The sequence below is a fragment of the Petromyzon marinus genome (genome assembly GCF_048934315.1).
Source record: "Petromyzon marinus isolate PM22_M1 ecotype Great Lakes invasive population chromosome 68 unlocalized genomic scaffold, UKy_Petmar_22M1.pri1.0 chr68_unloc.1, whole genome shotgun sequence".
Classification (NCBI taxonomy): Eukaryota; Metazoa; Chordata; class Hyperoartia; order Petromyzontiformes; family Petromyzontidae; genus Petromyzon; species Petromyzon marinus.
The window spans coordinates 142370-162445 of record NW_027422597.1 but is presented as its reverse complement, the minus strand read 5'-3'; the positions used below and the strand labels follow the sequence as shown (position 1 = coordinate 162445).

The window sequence follows — 20076 nt, the reverse complement described above, 5'->3', positions numbered from 1 at the left end:
ATGTCTCTCTACGTGTCTCTCTCTCTCTGTGTCTCTCTCTCTCCATGTCTCTCTCTCTCCATGTCTCTCTCTCTCTCCATGTCTCTCTCCGTGTCTCTCTCTCTCTCCTTGGCTCTCTCTCTCTCCATGTCTCTCTCCTTGTCTCTCTCTCTCTCCTTGTCTCTCTCTGTGTCTCTCCGTATCTCTCTCCTTGTCTCTCTCCGTGTCTCTCTCTCCATGTCTCTCTCTCCATGTCTCTCTCTCTCCATGTTTCTCTCTCCATGTCTCTCTCCGTGTCTCTCTTTCCATGTCTCTCTCTCCATGCCTCTCTCTCTCTCCGTGTCTCTCTCTCCATGTATCTCTCCTTGTCTCTCTCTCCATGTCTCTCTCTCCATGTCTCTCTCTCTCTCTCCGTGTCTCTCTCTCAATGTCTCTCTCCTTGTCTCTCTCTCCATGTCTCTCTCTCCATGCCTCTCTCTCTCTCCGTGTCTCTCTCTCCATGTATCTCTCCTTGTCTCTCTCTCCATGTCTCTCTCTCCATGTCTCTCTCTCTCTCCGTGTCTCTCTCTCAATGTCTCTCTCCTTGTCTCTCTCTCCATGTCTCTCTCTCCATGTCTCTCTCTCTCTCCATGTCTCTCTCTCAATGTCTCTCTCCTTGTCTCTCTCTCCATGTCTCTCTCTCCATGTCTCTCTCTCTCCTTGTCTCTCTCTCTCCGTGTCTCTCTTTCTCTCCCCCCCCCCACCCCCCCCTCCCCCCCAAGATTCCAAAGCGACATCAGCCATGAGCAGGTGATGGTCATCGAGGCTCTGACGAAGCTTTCGCAGAGCCACCCGCCGGGGGGTCCTCTGGCCCCCCACGTGGCCCCCCACGTGGCCCCCCACGTGGCCCCCCACGTGGCCCCCCTAGCCTTGGGCCCCCACCACGCCACCCTGGGCCCAACACAAATCCCCGCACCGCCCATCGCCGCTGCCCCACAGCTCTCCGCCCGGGACTCCATCACCGACTCGGCGGTCTTTGATCTGCTCAACTTTGCCTCCGTGAGTCGTGGGCAGGCGGTGATGACCCCTCATCATCAGCAGCAGCAGCAGCATCAGCATCATCATCTGCAGCAGCAGCATCATCAGCAGCAGCAGCAGCAGCAGCATCATCATCAGCAGCAGCAGCAGCAAGAGGCGCCATTAAAAAGTGGGGCCTTTTCAGCAGTTCGGTTCTTCGAGGAGTTGGAGAGTCAGTCGGCTAATCATCATCAGCATCAGCAGATTCATCATCATCATCAGCAGCAGCAACACCATCATCAGCAGCAGCTTCAGTTGCAGCATCAGCTTCAACAACACCAGCATCACCAGCAGCAGCAGCAGCAGCAACAGTTGCAGCTGCCATTTTCCTCAGGAAAGGCCTTGAACTTGCTACAGTCCTCAGGCAAATATCAGCAGCAGCAGCAGCAGCAACAGCAGCAGCAGCAGCAGCAGCACCTCAACAACAGCCACCACCACCACCACGACCACAGCAGCAGCATCAGCAGCAGCAACAACCACCTTAACAACCATTACCAACCACATCACCAGCATCTCCAGCATCTCAACAACGTCATCGGCCAGCAGCAGCATCATCATCAGCAGCAGCAGCACCATTTGCAACAGCATCAGAAGCAGAATCGGGAGTTAAAGCCGGCCACTGACACCGCTGAGGCCTCCTTGACCGCAGAGGAGGAGGTGAAGAAGAAGAAGAAGAAGAAGCAGAAGGGGCAGGAGAAAGCAAAGCAAGATGGCGGCCGGATACAAGATGGTGGCAGATTGCAAGATGGCGGAGGATTACAAGATGGTGGCAGATTGCAAGATGGCGGCGGAGGATTACAAGATGGCGGCGGCGGAGGATTACAAGATGGAGATGGACTAGGAGGTGGCGGCCGGTTGCAAGATGGTGGCAGACTACAAGATGGCGGCGGCGGAGGATTACAAGATGGCGGCGGCGGAGGATTACAAGATGGCGGCGGCGGAGGATTACAAGATGGCGGACAGTCGCAAGACGCCGGCGGATTACGACACGGCAGAGGCTCGCGAGCCGATGACGGATTACAAGATGGCGGCGGCAGCGGTCGGGGATTACAAGATGGCGGCGGATCACAGGATGGGGGAGGAGTCGTGGCTCGATCGAAGCCCGCCGATCGGAGCCCCCACTCCGAACTCCTGCGCATCCTCGAGGTCTCCCCGGCTCCTCCCTCCGTGCCTCCCCCTCTGCCCTCCTCCGCAGCCTCCGCCGCTTCGGCAGGGGGTTTCCCTCCTTCGTCCGTGCCGATGGCGGCCACCACCCCCCACCGCCACCTCGGCCACCCACAGCACCACCCACAGCACCACCCACAGCACCACCCACAGCACCACCCACAGCACCACCCACAGCACCACCCACAGCACCACCCACAGCACCACCCACAGCACCACCCACAGCACCACCCACAGCACCACCGCCACCCGGCGCGGGCCTACAGGCTCGGCCTAGCCAAGGGGGGCGGCCGAGCCCGCTTGGACGTGTCGGGCTCCGTGGCCGTCCTCCGCTCCACCGTGGACGCCGGCGGTGGGGAGGGGGAGGGAGGGGCCGCCGACGAGGCCGGGGGCTCCCGGCAGAGCCCGGCGGCAGCGGCGGCCCCGTCCCTGGACGCGTTTTTGGCCTCCCCCGGGCGTTTCCTGACCGAAGCGGTGAGGCGAGTGCTGCACCCCGGGGAGACGGCCGCCCAGCCCACGGCCCCCTCCCTGCACGTGGAGGCCCCGGGGGAGAAGCCCTCGGTGGGGGCCGCGGCCCGGACGAAGGAGAAGGAGGAGGGGGAGGTGGAGGTGGTGGGGGAAGACCCCGCCAAGGCCGGGGAGCCGCCCAGGGCGAGGACGCCACTGCTGCCTCCGATCAGCGAGTTCCCCACGTGCACGTGTGTGGGTGAGTAGGGGTTGGGTGAGGGTGAGTGATGGTGAATGTGGGTGAGTAGGGGTTGGGTGAGGGTGAGTGATGGTGAATGTGGGTGAGCGGTGTGCCTGACTGTGACACTGTGGCGGGTAAGGCCATGGAGAAGAAGGCCAATTTTTAATTGGCTATTCACCCCCCCCGGCGTGGCGTTTGCAGCCACCACAGTGGCCAACGGGAGCTCTGGACAGGTGCGAGGGGCTGGTAAACCCCTCCACATTTCGGCTAAGTCCCCAGGGGGAGAGGCATCAATGATGTCTACTGGCCAAACCCCATTCGGCAGAGCCAGGGGACTGAATCCTTAACCTTGGAGTTCCTCCAGAAATGGCACAAAAAAAACACTGCAAGTGGCCACATGGAATGTACGAATTCTCACTGCGGAGGAGAGGCTGTCACTTCTCCGTCGGGAGCTGGGCAAGTACCGCCTGGTTCTCTGTGGCATTCAGGAGGTCCGGCGGACCGGCTGTGGCTCCTGTCACCATGAGGGGTGGAGAGTCCTCCACTCTGTGCAGGAGATTGCTGAACCACAGGGAGTGGCTCTTATTCTAAACAAAAGAATGAAGGGAGCGTTGTGGTGAGGTGTGGGAAGCTGTAAGCCCGAGGCTACTGTGGGCTTTCCTTCCCATAAACAGGAGGCAAGGAATGATGGTGGTGGTTGCTTACGCCTCCACCAAAGATGAACATCAGTGAGTCAGACTTTTATAACCTCCTGTCACAGGTGCTATCTTAAGTGGCCCATCGGGATAAAGTAATCCTGTTGGGTGACTTCAATGTCTGAGTGGGTCATGATGCTGGCACCTGTGCTAGGATGATTGGAAGGCATGGGCCAGATGAGCTCAATAACAACGATAGGAGGCTGATAGACTTCTGTGCAGCCCATGGGCTTGTAATTACCAACACCCTGTTCCGGCATTTGAGCATCCACGCAACAACATGGTTGCACACCAGGTCTAAGCAAGAACATCTGCTGGACTACATAGTGACGGAACAGCAGATGCAGGGCCATGTCCTTGACACCAGGACCTACCGTGGAGCTGATCTGCCCACTGACCATCGGCTTGTCATCTGTAAGATGAAGCACTTGCCATTCTTCCACTCTGGTGGTGGATGTCCATCTCAGACCCCATTGAAACCGACAGTGGCCTGTCTCAGCTAGCTGATTAAAGTTGGAAGCGAGAATTTCATCATTGCATGCAGCTGGGGTTGTCATCGTCCCCCCCACACTCTGGTGCCGAGGAGAAATGGGCGAGGTTAAAGACTTTGGCTCATGCAGCTGGAATGGTTACTTTGGGGACATGGTCAAAACCTCCTTAAAGACCTTGGCTGATGGAGGAGGTGTTCCAGCTGGCTGAGAAAAGGCTACAGGCCCACTCCCACCGTTTACAGCATCCCACGTCGGAGAATGAGGAGGCTTCCACAGCCTTCGCTCGAAGGTTTGGAGAGCCATGGCCCATTGCAAGTATGAGTGGTGGTCACAGGTTGCTGAGGAGATGGAGTCTGCTTCAGTAGCTTGCGATCACAAATTACTGTTTAATTCCATCAAAAAAGTGACTTGCATTATGAGACCTCTTTTGCCAGTAGCAAGATATAGGTTTTTACCCTTTCATCTGGCACCAAAACTGACACCTTTATACAAGGGATCATGTTGGCAATAACCACAACACAAGCAGTCAAAATGCAAACAAAAAGAGACAACTCTGATAATGATATTGGCACTGTCCTTGAAATTGATTGGTCCACACCCAAGACGGCTTTTCTTAGAGCCCTTAGTCTCCACTGGTGTTGGACCAGAAGACGCCAAAAGGCGTACAACTCAAAAACAGCGCAACATCAGAGTATTGAGGGCTCGGGGTGAGCATTTACATTATGGGACCTCCTTTGACAGTAGCAAGATATAGTAATAGGTTTTTACCCTTTTATCTGGCACCAAAACTGACACCTTTACACAGGGATCCCTTGTATAAAGGTGTCAGTTTTGGTACCAGATAAAAGGGTAAAAACCTATTACTAAATGACTTGCAGTCCCATAACTATCACCATTCTTAGAGGAAAGTAATATGATCCGATCTCTGACCCACAGGAATAAGTTTACATATTTGCTGAGCATATTTGTGAGGTCTTGAGGGATGGGAAATCCTTCAAGCCCAGAAAACATCAAGGCAAAGTGGGGACAAACCTGCTGAGGCTGTCGTGCCTCAAATATTGGAAGAAGTAGTCACCCCCTCTAGGTGGCTGGCTGAAGTTCCGACTGTTGAGGCAGTATGGAAGGTGATCCATGGTCTGAGACAAAGGAAAGTGCTGGGCAGAGATGATCTCCCAGGATTGGAAGGATGCTCTGGTGGTCCCCCACTGTAAGAAAGGGGGACCGCACAGATTATAACAAGTACATGGGCATCTCCCTCCTCAATGTGCCAGGAAAGGTCGTGGCAAGAATTACTCAACTTCGCCTTACCGGGCACGCCGAGGAGAGGCTTGCGGAGCCCCAATGCGGTTTCAGACCAGGGCGGTCCTGCACAGATGCCACGCTTTTTTTGTCCATCTGCTACAGCAGAGGTGTAGGGAAATCCACTTCACGTGGCCGTAAACTGCACCTAGCCTGGCACGGTCGCCGTGGTGACATCACCACCTCCCCTTAGTGGTAAATAGCGGTGGTTGGTTTTGTTAGGAGGGGTGAGCGGGGCGGGGGGGGGGGGTGGTGCAGCTTGTTGCCAGTCATCTCGATTTGCAGCATGTTCAGAATGTGGCTGGCTCGGGTGTTTACCGGAACATCGTCACGTTACGTCCGTGTTGGCCTGCCTAGCACTGGGGTTTCAGTTTCAGTTACAGTAAGAAATTCCTCTTGTTAACGCACCTCGCGGCCCCTATGATCTGGGGGATGCGCAGATCTGCTCCGCGTTCCCGGGTCGAGGCTTTGGTCAGTGGGTGACCCGAGATTTTTTTTTTTTCACTCTGTAGCCCCCAGGCTATGCAACGCCCTTCAACGCGGTATCAGGATTTCTCAGAGTCATTTTTGAAATGCGTCTTGCAACCTATTCGCGTACACTTTGTTCAACGTGAATGCATTTTTTCAAACGTAATTATACAATGTCAGTATGTTTCATGCTAAATGTCTGCCACTGCTGCTGTGTCCTGTGCAGCGCTTTGAGATTCTCTTGCTGAAAAGCCACTAAATACATGGAATTATTATTATTATTATCATCATCGCAGTCAGTCAACCCATGGCACCCAAAGCGTCTGTCCCGTGACTTCCTGCCAGCTGGCGTTCGATGCTTCACGTGGCATTATAGTGCACCTAGCCTGGCACAGGTGCCGTGGTTGCGTCGCCGCAACTTAGTTGCGAATGGCGGTCGTTGTTTATGGTGGTGGTGGTGGTACTCGTGTGTGTGTGTTGAACTTATTTCGCACCATTACGTAGCCAACCATGCTAATCGGAGGTTGTGTACGGTGTAGTGTGTAGCAGTGTAGTGTATAACAGTGTGGATGTACGTGCGTTGTTGAGCCTCGTTCATACCGCACGTAGCCAACTGCGCCAATTGGAGGTGTGGGCGGGAAGCTGGTGATGGTGGCGATGATGTAGAGTCGTCTCAATCCAGGCTTAAGAGACTCACGAGTTGGACTGCTGATGAGACGCTGATTGTCGAAATCGGTCCTCAATGCCAATAAACGTCTGGGCAGTTCACCGGCATTGGTTCAAGCAGAGCCTGGCTCTGCTGCTGTTAAAAAAAAAAACCCTGTGGGTGAGTGGTGGGGGTGGGAGTAGTGAGAGGGGTTTGCCGTGGTGGCTAGGAGATGTTAACTACTTGGCTTGGTATGCAAGAGGTCGTGGGTTTGATCCCGACCCTGACAATTGCCGAATCTCTCTCTCTATCTCTCTATCTCCCCCCATGATGGTCGCGTTAATTTTTCTCCAGGTCTTCCTGTTTTCACCTCCACATTTGAGAATCGACATCGCGTGTTTGGAGTATTTGTCCGCTGCTATAAATTTCCACACGACGATGATGATGCTGATGATGATGATATCAGCAACTCCGTTGAGCTATCATCTGTGGCCGTGTCACTTCTGGAAAAGAGTTACATAGCTCAGTGGGCCTTGCCTGGTAAAAGAAGAAATTTTTTTGGTTTAGTTTTCGTATGGGTCTCGATGAGCATGGATCTCTATGGGTCTCTGCGAGTCTGTAGAAACATGCGTATCGAGCATTTCGCTGCTGTTATAAATAAAGTTCACACGATTATATCAACCACTTCGAGTGTGGATCTCTGTGGATCTCTATGGCATTAAAACAGGAGTTGTGTGAAGATGTTCAAACAACCAAAATAGATGCCCATTATTACAAGGCATCGCGTCTGCATTAACCACACTCACTTGTGGCAAAACATACAAACAAACATGCTCAGATAATAATAATGTATGCATTGTCTTTTAAACTGATTGGCCGACACCAGAGATAGCCTTCTTTATGGCCTCATCTCTGTACCAGTGTTAGACCAGAGAACGCCAAAATGCGTTCTCTGTGTTAGACCAGAAAACGCTAAAATGCGTTCTCTGGTCTAATGTTGGTACAGAGACGAGGCCATGAACTAAACAACATTTTACATTATGAGACCTCCTTTGCCAGTTGTGGTTATTGCAAACACGATGCCTTGAACAAGGGTGTCAGTTTTTTGTGCCAGTTAAAAGGGTAAAAACCTATTACTATAAACAACATTTTATTTTGCACTCCGTGCGAGGCCTCGCTGAGCTTCTGTGTCGCACTTTTTAAGAAGCTCTGACCTGGCCTATGACAAATTATAGCGGCTCAACCGAAGTGGCTGATACCATCATCATCATCATCGTTGTCATCACTGTGTGGAAATGTATAGCAGCCTAATGCTCTAAACCTACAGAGATACATACAGACCCATAGTCCAAATTGTTTTTCATAGTCCTGCCGAGTTACGTAGCTCCTTTTCAGAATCTGTGACCTGGCCCATCACAGATGATGGCGTCGCAACGAAGTGGCTGATACCATCATCATCATCACCACCACCACCACGTGGACACTTATGAAGGCTGTCTCCTTTGTGTAGGCCAATACGTTTCAAAGACAATGCGTGCAACATTACGATGCTCATCGGAGGACGTTTGTGTTTGCTTGTTTTTGTGCCACAAGCCCTCGACCCTCGTCAGGACAAAGTCGATTGAGAAACGAATGGATGAACCATGCGTTGCACGCACAGTGAATGTTAACGCGTTGCATGGTTCATGCAGAGACTTGCCGATGTCTTGCAATAGTGTGGGGCTTTATCTTTTAATCGTTGTTTGACCATCTGAACACACAAACTCGGGTGTTTATCACGCCTGTCAAACCCATACGGCTTGCCCCCGCGTTCTTTGTACGGGGAAATCGAGTTTCCTGGGTGACATGCAACGTACAGCCGTTTCAATACGTGCAACAAAAACACGTGTTTTTTTTTGTTTGTTAAATTAATTTTGTTGGTGTCTCTGCCTTGTGATGGGACTTTGTGGGGCGAACGTTGAAATGTATAAGAGGCACGCGGTGACCAACAATGTCTGAATTGGTCCGTAATAAGGTTCGTGGCGCTGATTATTGCCCAACAGGCGGTTCACAAACACCATATCCTTGCTTGTCCACCCCCCTCCATCACTGTCCACCTTGTGCGCTGCGGTGTGTTGTTAAAGATCAGCACCGCAGGGGAGGGCGAAGGGGTGGGAGACAAAGGCGGTGATTTACAGGAGGCTGCTTTACAGACCGATATGCAAATGAGGGATATGCAGATGAGGGAGGAGGGGGGGGGTTTACCACCCCCCCCCTCCTCCTTTGCCCTTCCCCCCAGTCTGTCTGGTTCCCACGCCCCTGCCTACGCCAAGTGAATATTAATGAATATTCATGATGTGGTGTGGATATGAATATTCATGATGTGGTGTGGATATGAATATTGATGAGGCGTCACGGCGTCTCACTCCTCATTTCCCGTGTCTCTCTACCTGTGTCTCTCCACCCCCATGTCTCTCTCTCTCTCTGTCCGTGTCTCTCTTACCATGTCTCTCTCTACCCGTGTCTCTCTTACCATGTCTCTCTTCCCGTCTCTCTCTCCCCGTGTCTCTCTTTCCCCGTGTCTCGGGCTCTCTACCCGTGTCTCTCACTCTCCATGTCTCTCTACCTGTGTCTTTCCCCCCCCCCATGTCTCTCTCTCTCTCAACCCGTGTCTCTCTTACCATGTCTCTCACTCTCCCTGTCTCTCTTCCCGTCTCTCACTCCCCGTGTCTCTCTGCCCGTGTCTCTCTGCCCGTGTCTCTCACTCCCCGTGTCTCACTTCCCGTGTCTCTCTGCCCATGTCTCTCTGCCCGTGTCTCTCTGCCCGTGTCTCTCTGCCCATATCTCTCTCCCTGTGTATCTCACTCCGCCTGTCTCTCCCCATGTCTCTCCCCATGTCTCTCTCCCCGTGTCTCTCACTCCCCTTGTCTCTCACTCCCCGTGTCTCTCACTCCCCGTGTCTCTCACTCCCTATGTCTCTCTTCCCGTGTCTCTCTCTCCCCGTGTCTCTCTCTCCCCGTGTCTCTCTCCCTGTCTCTCTCTCTCTCTCTCCCTGTGTCTCTCTCCCCGTGTCTCTCCCCATGTCTCTCTCCCCGTGTCTCTCTCCCCGTGTTTCTCTCCCCGTGTCTCTCTCCCCGCGTCTTTCTCCCCGTGTCTCTCTCTCCGCGTCTCTCACCCCGCGTCTCTCTCCCCGCGCCTCTCTCCCCGCGTGTCTCTCCCCGTGTCTCTCTCACTCCCCTTGTCTCTCACTCCCTGTATCTCTCACTCCCCGCGTCTCTCTCCCCGCGTCTCTCTCCCCGCGTGTCTCTCCCCGTGTGTCTCTCACTCCCCGTGTCTCTCTCCATGTCTCTCTGTCTCTCCCTGTGTCTCTCTCCCCGTGTCTCTCCCCATGTCTCTCTTCCCATGTCTCTCTCCACGCGTCTCTCTCCCCGCGTCTCTCTCCCCGTGTGTCTCTCACTCCCCGCGTCTCACTCCCCATGTCTCTCTCCCCGCGTCTCTCTCTCCCCGCGTCTCTCTCCGCGTGTGTCTCTCTCACTCCCCGTGTCTCTCACTCCCCGTGTCTCTCTCCCCGCGTCTCTCTCTCTCCCCGCGTGTCTCTCTCTGTAGAGACTGTGCTCGAGAAGGAGGAGGGACCTTACTACACTCACCTGTGCGCCGGGCCCACTGTGGCTGCCATCAGAGAAACCATGGAGGAGAGGTAACCACCACCAACACCAAAATGACGCAAGCGATCTTGCTGTGACTGGTTACACCTGAAGACGGAAGCTTGTGTTGCCTCCGAAACGTCGTGGTGTAACTTTTATTTGTTTTTTACCTACGTGACTTTACCGAAAAAAACCAAAGAGTATGAGTATTCATCTTCTTTGGTTCTTTCGGTAAAGTCGCCACCACGTAGAATGAGAATAAAATAATAAATTGATAAAATAAAATAACACAATAATAAAATTCTCACGACGTTTCGGCCACAACACAAGCGGCCTTCATCACCTGATCAGGTGATGAAGAGAGATAATTTATCGCGTTACTTTATTTTATCAATTTATTATTTTATTCTCATTCTACGTGGTGGTGACTTTACCGAAAGAACCAAAGAAGATGAATCCTTGCAGTCACGAAAGCTTTAAAGCGAAAGTATGAGTATTCCTGTAATGGCTCACAAGAAGGAGGCAGAGACTTCTTTGGAGGCAACACGCTTATTGAGACATTAAACCCTAACCACGACTGGGTATAGCTGCCCCTTCACCAGCTACCCTAGGGAGGTGTCTCACACGGTGTTGACTATCTCTAACTCACACGGTGTAGCTGTCTCTAACTCACACAGGGTAGCTATCTCTAACTCACACGGGGTGGCTATCTCTAACTCACACAGGGTAGCTGTCTCTAACTCACATGGGGTAGCTATCTCTAACTCACACAGGGTAGCTATCTCTAACTCACACAGTGTAGCTATCTCTAACTCACACGGGGTAGCTGTCTCTAACTCACAAGGGGTAGCTATCTCTAACTCACACGGGGTAGCTGTCTCTAACTCACATGGGGTAGCTATCTCTAACTCACACAGGGTAGCTATCTCTAACTCACACAGTGTAGCTATCTCTAACTCACACGGTGTAGCTGTCTCTAACTCACACAGGGTAGCTATCTCTAACTCACACGGGGTGGCTATCTCTAACTCACACGGGGTAGCTGTCTCTAACTCACATGGGGTAGCTATCTCTAACTCACACAGGGTAGCTATCTCTAACTCACACAGTGTAGCTATCTCTAACTCACACGGGGTAGCTGTCTCTAACTCACAAGGGGTAGCTATCTCTAACTCACACGGGGTAGCTGTCTCTAACTCACATGGGGTAGCTATCTCTAACTCACACAGGGTAGCTATCTCTAACTCACACAGTGTAGCTATCTCTAACTCACACAGGGTAGCTATCTCTAACTCACATGGGGTAGCTATCTCTAACTCACACGGGGTAGCTATCTCTAACTCACACGGGGTAGCTATCTCTAACTCACAAGGGGTAGCTATCTCTAACTCACACGGGGTAGCTATCTCTAACTCACGTGGGGTAGCTATCTCTAACTCACACGGGGTAGCTATCTCTAACTCACACGGGGTGGCTATCTCTAACTCACACAGTGTAGCTATCTCTAACTCACACGGGGTAGCTATCTCTAACTCACACGGGGTAGCTATCTCTAACTCACACTGGGTAGCTATCTCTATCTCACACGGTGTAGCTATCTCTAACTCACATGGGGTAGCTATCTCTATCTCACACGGTGTAGCTATCTCTAACTCACACGGCGTAGCTATCTCTAACTCGCACGGGGTAGCTATCTCTAACTCACACAGGGTAGCTATCTCTAACTCACATGGGGTAGCTATCTCTAACTCACACGGCGTAGCTATCTCTAACTCACACGGGGTAGCTATCTCTAACTCACATGGGGTAGCTATCTCTAACTCACACAGGGTAGCTATCTGTAACTCACACGGTGTAGCTATCTCTAACTCACACTGGGTAGCTATCTCTAACTCACACGGTGTAGCTATCTCTAACTCACACGGGGTAGCTATCTCTAACTCACAAGGGGTAGCTATCTCTAACTCACACGGGGTAGCTGTCTCTAACTCACACGGGGTAGCTATCTCTAACTCACAAGGGGTAGCTATCTCTAACTCACACGGGGTAGCTATCTCTAACTCACACGGTGTAGCTATCTCTAACTCACACGGGGTAGCTATCTCTAACTCACAAGGGGTAGCTATCTCTAACTCACACGGGGTAGCTATCTCTAACTAACACGGGGTAGCTATCTCTAACTCACATGGGGTAGCTGTCTCTAACTCACACGGTGTAGCTATCTTAAACTCACATGGGGTAGCTGTCTCTAACTCAACACGGGGTAGCTATCTCTAACTCACACGGTGTAGCTATCTCTAACTCACACGGGGTAGCTATCTCTAACTCACACGGGGTAGCTGTCTCTAACTAACACGGGGTAGCTGTCTCTAACTCACATGGGGTAGCTATCTGTAACTTACACGGTGTAGCTATCTCTAACTCACATGGGGTAGCTATCTCTAACTCACACGGGGTAGCTATCTCTAACTCACACAGGGTAGCTATCTCTAACTCACACAGGGTAGCTATCTCTAACTCACACAGGGTAGCTATCTCTATCTCACACGGGGTAGCTATCTCTAACTCACACGGGGTAGCTATCTCTAACTCACACGGGGTAGCTGTCTCTAACTCACACGGGGTAGCTGTCTCTATCTCACACGGGGTAGCTATCTCTAACTCACATGGGGTAGCTATCTCTAACTCACACGGGGTAGCTATCTCTAACTCACATGGGGTAGCTATCTCTAACTCACACGGGTAGCTATCTCTAACTCACATGGTGTAGCTATCTCTAACTCACATGGTATAGCTGTCTCTAACTCACACGGGGTAGCTATCTCTAACTCACACGGGGTAGCTATCTCTAACTCACACAGGGTAGCTGTCTCTAACTCACACGGGGTAGCTGTCTCTATCTCACACGGGGTAGCTATCTCTAACTCACATGGGGTAGCTATCTCTATCTCACACGGGGTAGCTATCTCTAACTCACATGGGGTAGCTATCTCTAACTCACACGGGGTAGCTATCTCTAACTCACATGGTGTAGCTATCTCTAACTCACACGGGGTAGCTGTCTCTAACTCACACGGTCTAGCTATCTCTAACTCACACAGGGTAGCTATCTCTAACTCACACGGGGTAGCTATCTCTAACTCACACGGTGTAGCTGTCTCTAACTCACACGGTGTAGCTATCTCTAACTCACACGGGGTAGCTATCTCTAACTCACATGGGGTAGCTATCTCTAACTCACACGGGGTAGCTATCTCTAACTCACACGGGGTAGCTATCTCTAACTCACATGGGGTAGCTATCTATAACTCACATGGTGTAGCTATCTCTAACTCACATGGTGTAGCTATCTCTAACTCACACGGGGTAGCTATCTCTAACTCACACGGGGTAGCTGTCTCTAACTCACACGGGGTAGCTATCTCTAACTCACACGGGGTAGCTATCTCTAACTCACATGGGGTAGCTATCTCTAACTCACACGGGGTAGCTATCTCTAACTCACATGGTGTAGCTATCTCTAACTCACACGGGGTAGCTGTCTCTAACTCACACGGTCTAGCTATCTCTAACTCACACAGGGTAGCTATCTCTAACTCACACGGGGTAGCTATCTCTAACTCACACGGTGTAGCTGTCTCTAACTCACACGGTGTAGCTATCTCTAACTCACACGGGGTAGCTATCTCTAACTCACATGGGGTAGCTATCTCTAACTCACACGGGGTAGCTATCTCTAATCACACGGGGTAGCTATCTCTAACTCACACGGGGTAGCTATCTCTAACTCACATGGTGTAGCTATCTCGAACTCACATGGTGTAGCTATCTCTAACTCACATGGGGTAGCTATCTCTAACTCACACGGGGTAGCTATCTCTAACTCACACAGGGTAGCTATCTCTAACTCACATGGGGTAGCTATCTCTAACTCACACGGGGTAGCTGTCTCTAACTCACATGGGGTAGCTATCTCTAACTCACACGGGGTAGCTATCTCTAACTCACACAGGGTAGCTATCTCTAACTCACATGGGGTAGCTATCTCTAACTCACACGGGGTAGCTGTCTCTAACTCACATGGGGTAGCTATCTCTAACTCACACGGGGTAGCTATCTCTAACTCACACGGGGTAGCTATCTCTAACTCACATGGTGTAGCTATCTCTAACTCACATGGTGTAGCTATCTCTAACTCACACGGGGTAGCTATCTCTAACTCACATGGGGTAGCTGTCTCTAACTCACATGGGGTAGCTATCTCTAACTCACATGGGGTAGCTATCTCTAACTCACACGGTGTAGCTATCTCTAACTCACACGGGGTAGCTATCTCTAACTCACACGGGGTAGCTATCTCTAACTCACAAGGTGTAGCTATCTCTAACTCACACGGGGTAGCTATCTCTATCTCACACAGGGTAGCTATCTCTAACTCACACGGGGTAGCTATCTCTAACTCACACGGTGTAGCTATCTCTAACTCACACGGGGTACCTGTCTCTAACTCACACAGGGTAGCTATCTCTATCTCACACAGGGTAGCTGTCTCTAACTCACACGGTGTAGCTATCTCTAACTCACACGGGGTACCTGTCTCTAACTCACACAGGGTAGCTATCTCTAACTCACACGTGGTAGCTATCTCTAACTCACACAGGGTAGCTATCTCTAACTCACACGGGGTAGCTATCTCTAATCACACGGGGTAGCTATCTCTAACTCACACGGGGTAGCTATCTCTAACTCACACGGGGTAGCTATCTCTAACTCACACGGGGTAGCTATCTCTAACTCACACGGGGTAGCTATCTCTAACTCACACGGGGTAGCTATCTCTAACTCACACTGGGTAGCTATCTCTAACTCACATGGGGTAGCTATCTCTAACTCACACGGGGTAGCTATCTCTAACTCACACGGGGTAGCTATCTCTAACTCACATGGTGTAGCTATCTCTAACTCACATGGTGTAGCTATCTCTAACTCACATGGTGTAGCTATCTCTAACTCACATGGTGTAGCTATCTCTAACTCACAGGGGGTAGCTATCTCTAACTCACACGGTGTAGCTATCTCTAACTCACACGGGGTAGCTATCTCTAACTCACACGGGGTAGCTATCTCTAACTCACACGGGGTAGCTATCTCTAACTCACACGGGGTAGCTGTCTCTAACTCACACGGGGTAGCTATCTCTAACTCACACGGGGTGGCTATCTCTAACTCACACGGGGTGGCTATCTCTAACTCACACAGTGTAGCTATCTCTAACTCACATGGTGTAGCTATCTCTAACTCACACAGGGTAGCTATCTCTAACTCACATGGGGTAGCTATCTCGAACTCACACGGGGTAGCTATCTCTAACTCACACGGGGTGGCTATCTCTAACTCACACAGTGTAGCTATCTCTAACTCACACGGGGTAGCTATCTCTAACTCACACAGGGTAGCTATCTCTAACTCACACAGTGTAGCTATCTCTAACTCACATGGGGTAGCTATCTCTAACTCACATGGTGTAGCTATCTCTAACTCACACAGGGTAGCTGTCTCTAACTCACACGGGGTAGCTATCTCTAACTCACATGGGGTAGCTATCTCTAACTCACACGGGGTGGCTATCTCTAACTCACACGGGGTAGCTATCTCTAACTCACACGGTGTAGCTATCTCTAACTCACACGGGGTAGCTGTCTCTAACTCACACGGTGTAGCTATCTCTAACTCACATGGTGTAGCTATCTCTAACTCACATGGTGTAGCTATCTCTAACTCACATGGTGTAGCTATCTCTAACTCACACGGGGTAGCTGTCTCTAACTCACACGGTGTAGCTATCTCTAACTCACACGGGGTAGCTGTCTCTAACTCACACGGTGTAGCTATCTCTAACTCACATGGTGTAGCTGTCTCTAACTCACACGGGGTAGCTATCTCTAACTCACACGGGGTAGCTATCTCTAACTCACACAGGGTAGCTATCTCTAACTCACATGGGGTAGCTATCTCTAACTCACACGGGGTAGCTGTCTCTAACTCACATGGGGTAGCTATCTCTAACTCACACGGGGTAGCTGTCTCTAACTCACACAGGGTAGCTATCTCTAACTCACATGGGGTAGCTATCTCTATCTCACACGGGGTAGCTATCTCTAACTCACACGGTGTAGCTATCTCTAACTCACATGGGGTAGCTATCTCTAACTCACACAGGGTAGCTATCTCTAACTCACACGGCTTCTGGCTCGGGGGTCCGGCTTCTATCTCCCAGTCCCGGGGCTCCTCCGTCCCTAGCCACACCTCCCCGTCTCGAGCCTTTGGGAAGGACCTGGTCCTGGTCCCGTGGATCCCCCAGCCCCCTCTTTGGGGGGCTCCCGGGCTGGTACCTCCGGTTCACCAGGCCCCTCCGGATTCATCCGGAGTGCCATGGGCCCCCCCCGTCACCCCTGTGCCCCCCCCCCCCCCCCAGGCGTGTCGCCCCCTAGCCCTCGGGGGCCGACGCTGCACACGGAGGGGCAATGCCCTACGGCTGCCGTGCTGTGGGTGGTGTGAGCAACACGTCTCGTGCTTGACATCGCCCCCCTCGCTCCCCGTGTCTCCTCCCCCTCTGTCTCCTCCCACTCCGTGTCCCCTCCTCCTTCGTGACTCCTCCTCCTTCGTGACTCCTCCCCCTCTGTGTCTCCTCCCCCTCCCCGTGTCTCCTCCCCCTCCCCGTGTCTCCTCCCCCTCTGTGTCTCCTCCCACTCCGTGACCCCTCCCCCTTCGTGACTCCTCCCCCTTCGTGACTCCTCCCCCTCTGTGTCTCCTCCCCCTCCGTGTCTCCTCCCCCTCCCCTTGTCTCCTCCCCCTCCCCGTGTCTCCTCCCCCTTCGTGACTCCTCCCCCTCCCCGTGTCTCCTCCCCCTTCGTAACTCCTCCACCTCTGTGTCTCCTCCCCCTTCGTGTCTCCTCCCCCTCCCCTTGTCTCCTCCCCCCCCGTGTCTCCTCCCCCTCCCGTGTCTCCTCCCCCTTCGTGTCTCCTCCCCCTCCCCTTGTCTCCTCCCCCTTCGTAACTCCTCCCCCTCTGTGTCTCCTCCCCCTTCGTGTCTCCTCCCCCTCCGTGTGTCTCCTCCCCCTCCTTGTCTCCTCCCCATCCCCGTGTCTCCTCCCCCTCCGTGTCTCCTCCCCGTCCGTGTGTCTCCTCCCCCTCTGTGTCTCCTCCCCTCCGTGTCTCCTCCCCCCCCCCCCGTGTCTCCTCCCCTCCCCGTGTCTCTCTCTCTCCCCGTGTCTCTCTCTCTCCCCGTGTCTCTCTCTGCGTGTGTTGTAGGTTCGGGGAGAAGGGCGAGGCGATCCGGATCGAGAAGGTGATCTTCACGGGCAAGGAGGGGCGCAGCTCACAGGGATGCCCCATCGCCAAGTGGGTGAGTTCCAGATCTGTGCTGGTGGTGGTGGTGGTGATGGTGGTGATGGTGGTGATGGTGGTGGTGGTGGTGGTGATGGTGAAACTGTGGTGGTGGTGGTGGTGATGGTGGTGGTGATGGTGGTGGTGATGGTGGTGGTGATGGTGAAGCTGTGGTGGTGATGGTGATGGTGAAGCTGTGGTGGTGATGGTGATGGTGAAGCTGCGGTGGTGGTGGTGATGGTGCAGCTGTGGTGGTGAAACTGTGATGGTGGTGAAACTTTGCTGGTGGTGATGGTGAAACTGTGGTGGTGGTGATGGTGGTGAAACTGTGATGGTGGTGATGGTGAAACTGTGGTGGTAGTGATGGTGAAACTGTGATGGTGAAACTGTGGTGGTGATGGTGAAGCTGTGATGGTGGTGGTGGTGGTGGAACTGTGGTAGTGGTGATGGTGAAACTGTGGTGGTGGTGGTGATAGTGGTCGTGATGATGATGATGATAGTGGTCGTGATGACGATGATGATAGTGGTCATGATGATGATGATAGTGGTCGTGATGATGGTGATGATGATAGTGGTCGTGATGATGGTGATGATGATAGTGGTCATGATGATGATGATGATGTTAGTGGTCGTGATGATGATGATAGTGGTCGTGATGATGATGATGATGATAGTGGTCGTGATGATGATGATAGTGGTCGTGATGATGATGATGATGATAGTGGTCGTGATGACGATGATGATAGTGGTCATGATGATGATGATAGTGGTCGTGATGATGGTGATGATGATAGTGGTCGTGATGATGATGATGATAGTGGTCATGATGATGATGATAGTGGTCGTGATGATGGTGATGATGATAGTGGTCGTGATGATGATGATGATGATAGTGGTCGTGATGATGATGATGATAGTGGTCGTGATGATGATGATGATGGTGATAGTGGTCGTGATGATGGTGATGATGATAGTGGTCGTGATGATGATGATGATAGTGGTCGTGATGATGATGATGATGATAGTGGTCGTGATGAAGCTGTGATGATGATAGTAGTTGGTGGGAATGATGAAACGGTGACGGTGATGGTGATAGTGGTGATGATAGTTGTTTTGGTGGTGGTGGTGATACTGTGCTAGCTTGCTGAATTATTTTTAGTTGTTGGCACAGGTGGTGCATCAGTTAACCCATGACACCCGCTCGGTCTGTCCCGTGACCTCCTGCCAGCGGGCGTTCGACACTTGACGTGGCCTCAAGGTGCACGTAGCCTGGCACAGGCACCGTTGTGACATCACTGTCACGTTGTGGCGAATGGCGGTTGTTGTTGTTGGTGGTGGTGGTACATGTGTGTGTGTGTTGAACTTCTTTCGCACCATTACGTAGGCAACCATGCTAATCGGAGGTTGTGTACGGTGTAGTGTGTAGCAGTGTAGTGTATAACAGTGTGGATGTACGTGCGTTGTTGAGCCTCTTTCATACCGCACGTAGCCAACTGCGCCAATTGGAGGTGTGGGCGGGAAGGTGGTGATGGTGGCGATGATGTAGAATCGTCTCAATCCAGGCTTAAGAGACTCAAGAGTTGGACTGCTGATGAGACGCTGATTGTCGAAACCCTCTTCATGTATCTCTCTCTGCCCCCATCTCTCTGTCTCCCCGTGTCCCTCTCTCCCCCCAATCTCTCCCCCATCTCCCTCTTCTCTCTCTCTCTCCCCCCCCCATCTCTCCCCCATCTCTCTACCCCATCTCCCCCATCCATCTCTCTCCCTCTCCCCCATCTCTCCCCCCCCCATCTCTCTCCCCCAATCTCTCCCCCATCTCTCCCCCATCTCCCCCCAATCTCCCCCCTATCTCTCTACCCCATCTCCCCCATCCATCTCTCTCCCTCTCCCCCATCTCTCCCCCCCCCATCTCTCTCCCCCAATCTCTCCCCCATCTCTCCCCCATCTCCCCCCAATCTCCCCCCTATCTCTCTACCCCATCTCCCCCATCCATCTCTCTCCCTCTCCCCCATCTCTCCCCCCCCCATCTCTCTCCCCCAATCTCTCCCCCATCTCTCCCCCATCTCCCCCCCATCTCCCCCCTATCTCTCTACCCCATCTCCCCCATCCATCTCTCTCCCTCTCCCCCATCTCTCTCTCCCCATCTCCCCCATCCATCTCTCTCTCCCTATCTCCCCCATCCATCTCTCTCCCTCTCCCCATCTCTCTCTCTCTCCCCATCTCCCCCATCCATCTCTCTCTCTCCCCATCTCCCCCATCCATCTCTCTCCCTCTCCCCCATCTTTCTCCCCCAATCTCTCCCCCATCTCTCCCCCATCTCCCCCCCATCTCCCCCCTATCTCTCTACCCCATCTCCCCCATCCATCTCTCTCCCTCTCCCCCATCTCTCTCTCCCCATCTCCCCCATCCATCTCTCTCTCTCCCTATCTCCCCCATCCATCTCTCTCCCTCTCCCCATCTCTCTCCCCATCTCCCTCATCCATCTCTCTCCCTCTCCCCCATCTCTCTCTCTCCCCATCTCCCCCATCCATCTCTCTCTCTCCCCATCTCCCCCATCCATCTCTCTCCCTCTCACCCATCA

The 20076-nt window shown here is 52.5% G+C and overlaps 1 protein-coding gene across 1 annotated transcript in view; it reads left to right on the top strand.

Moving 5' to 3' along the window:
- Positions 1-20076, top strand: part of LOC116958042 (uncharacterized) — an 88943-nt gene that overhangs the window by 31932 nt on the left and 36935 nt on the right. Inside the window, exons 3-5 of the mRNA XM_032980529.2 lie at positions 741-2905; positions 10072-10162; positions 17421-17514. Coding sequence (XP_032836420.2) covers positions 741-2905; positions 10072-10162; positions 17421-17514 — 2350 coding nt within the window. The remainder of the gene's footprint in view (positions 1-740; positions 2906-10071; positions 10163-17420; positions 17515-20076) is intronic.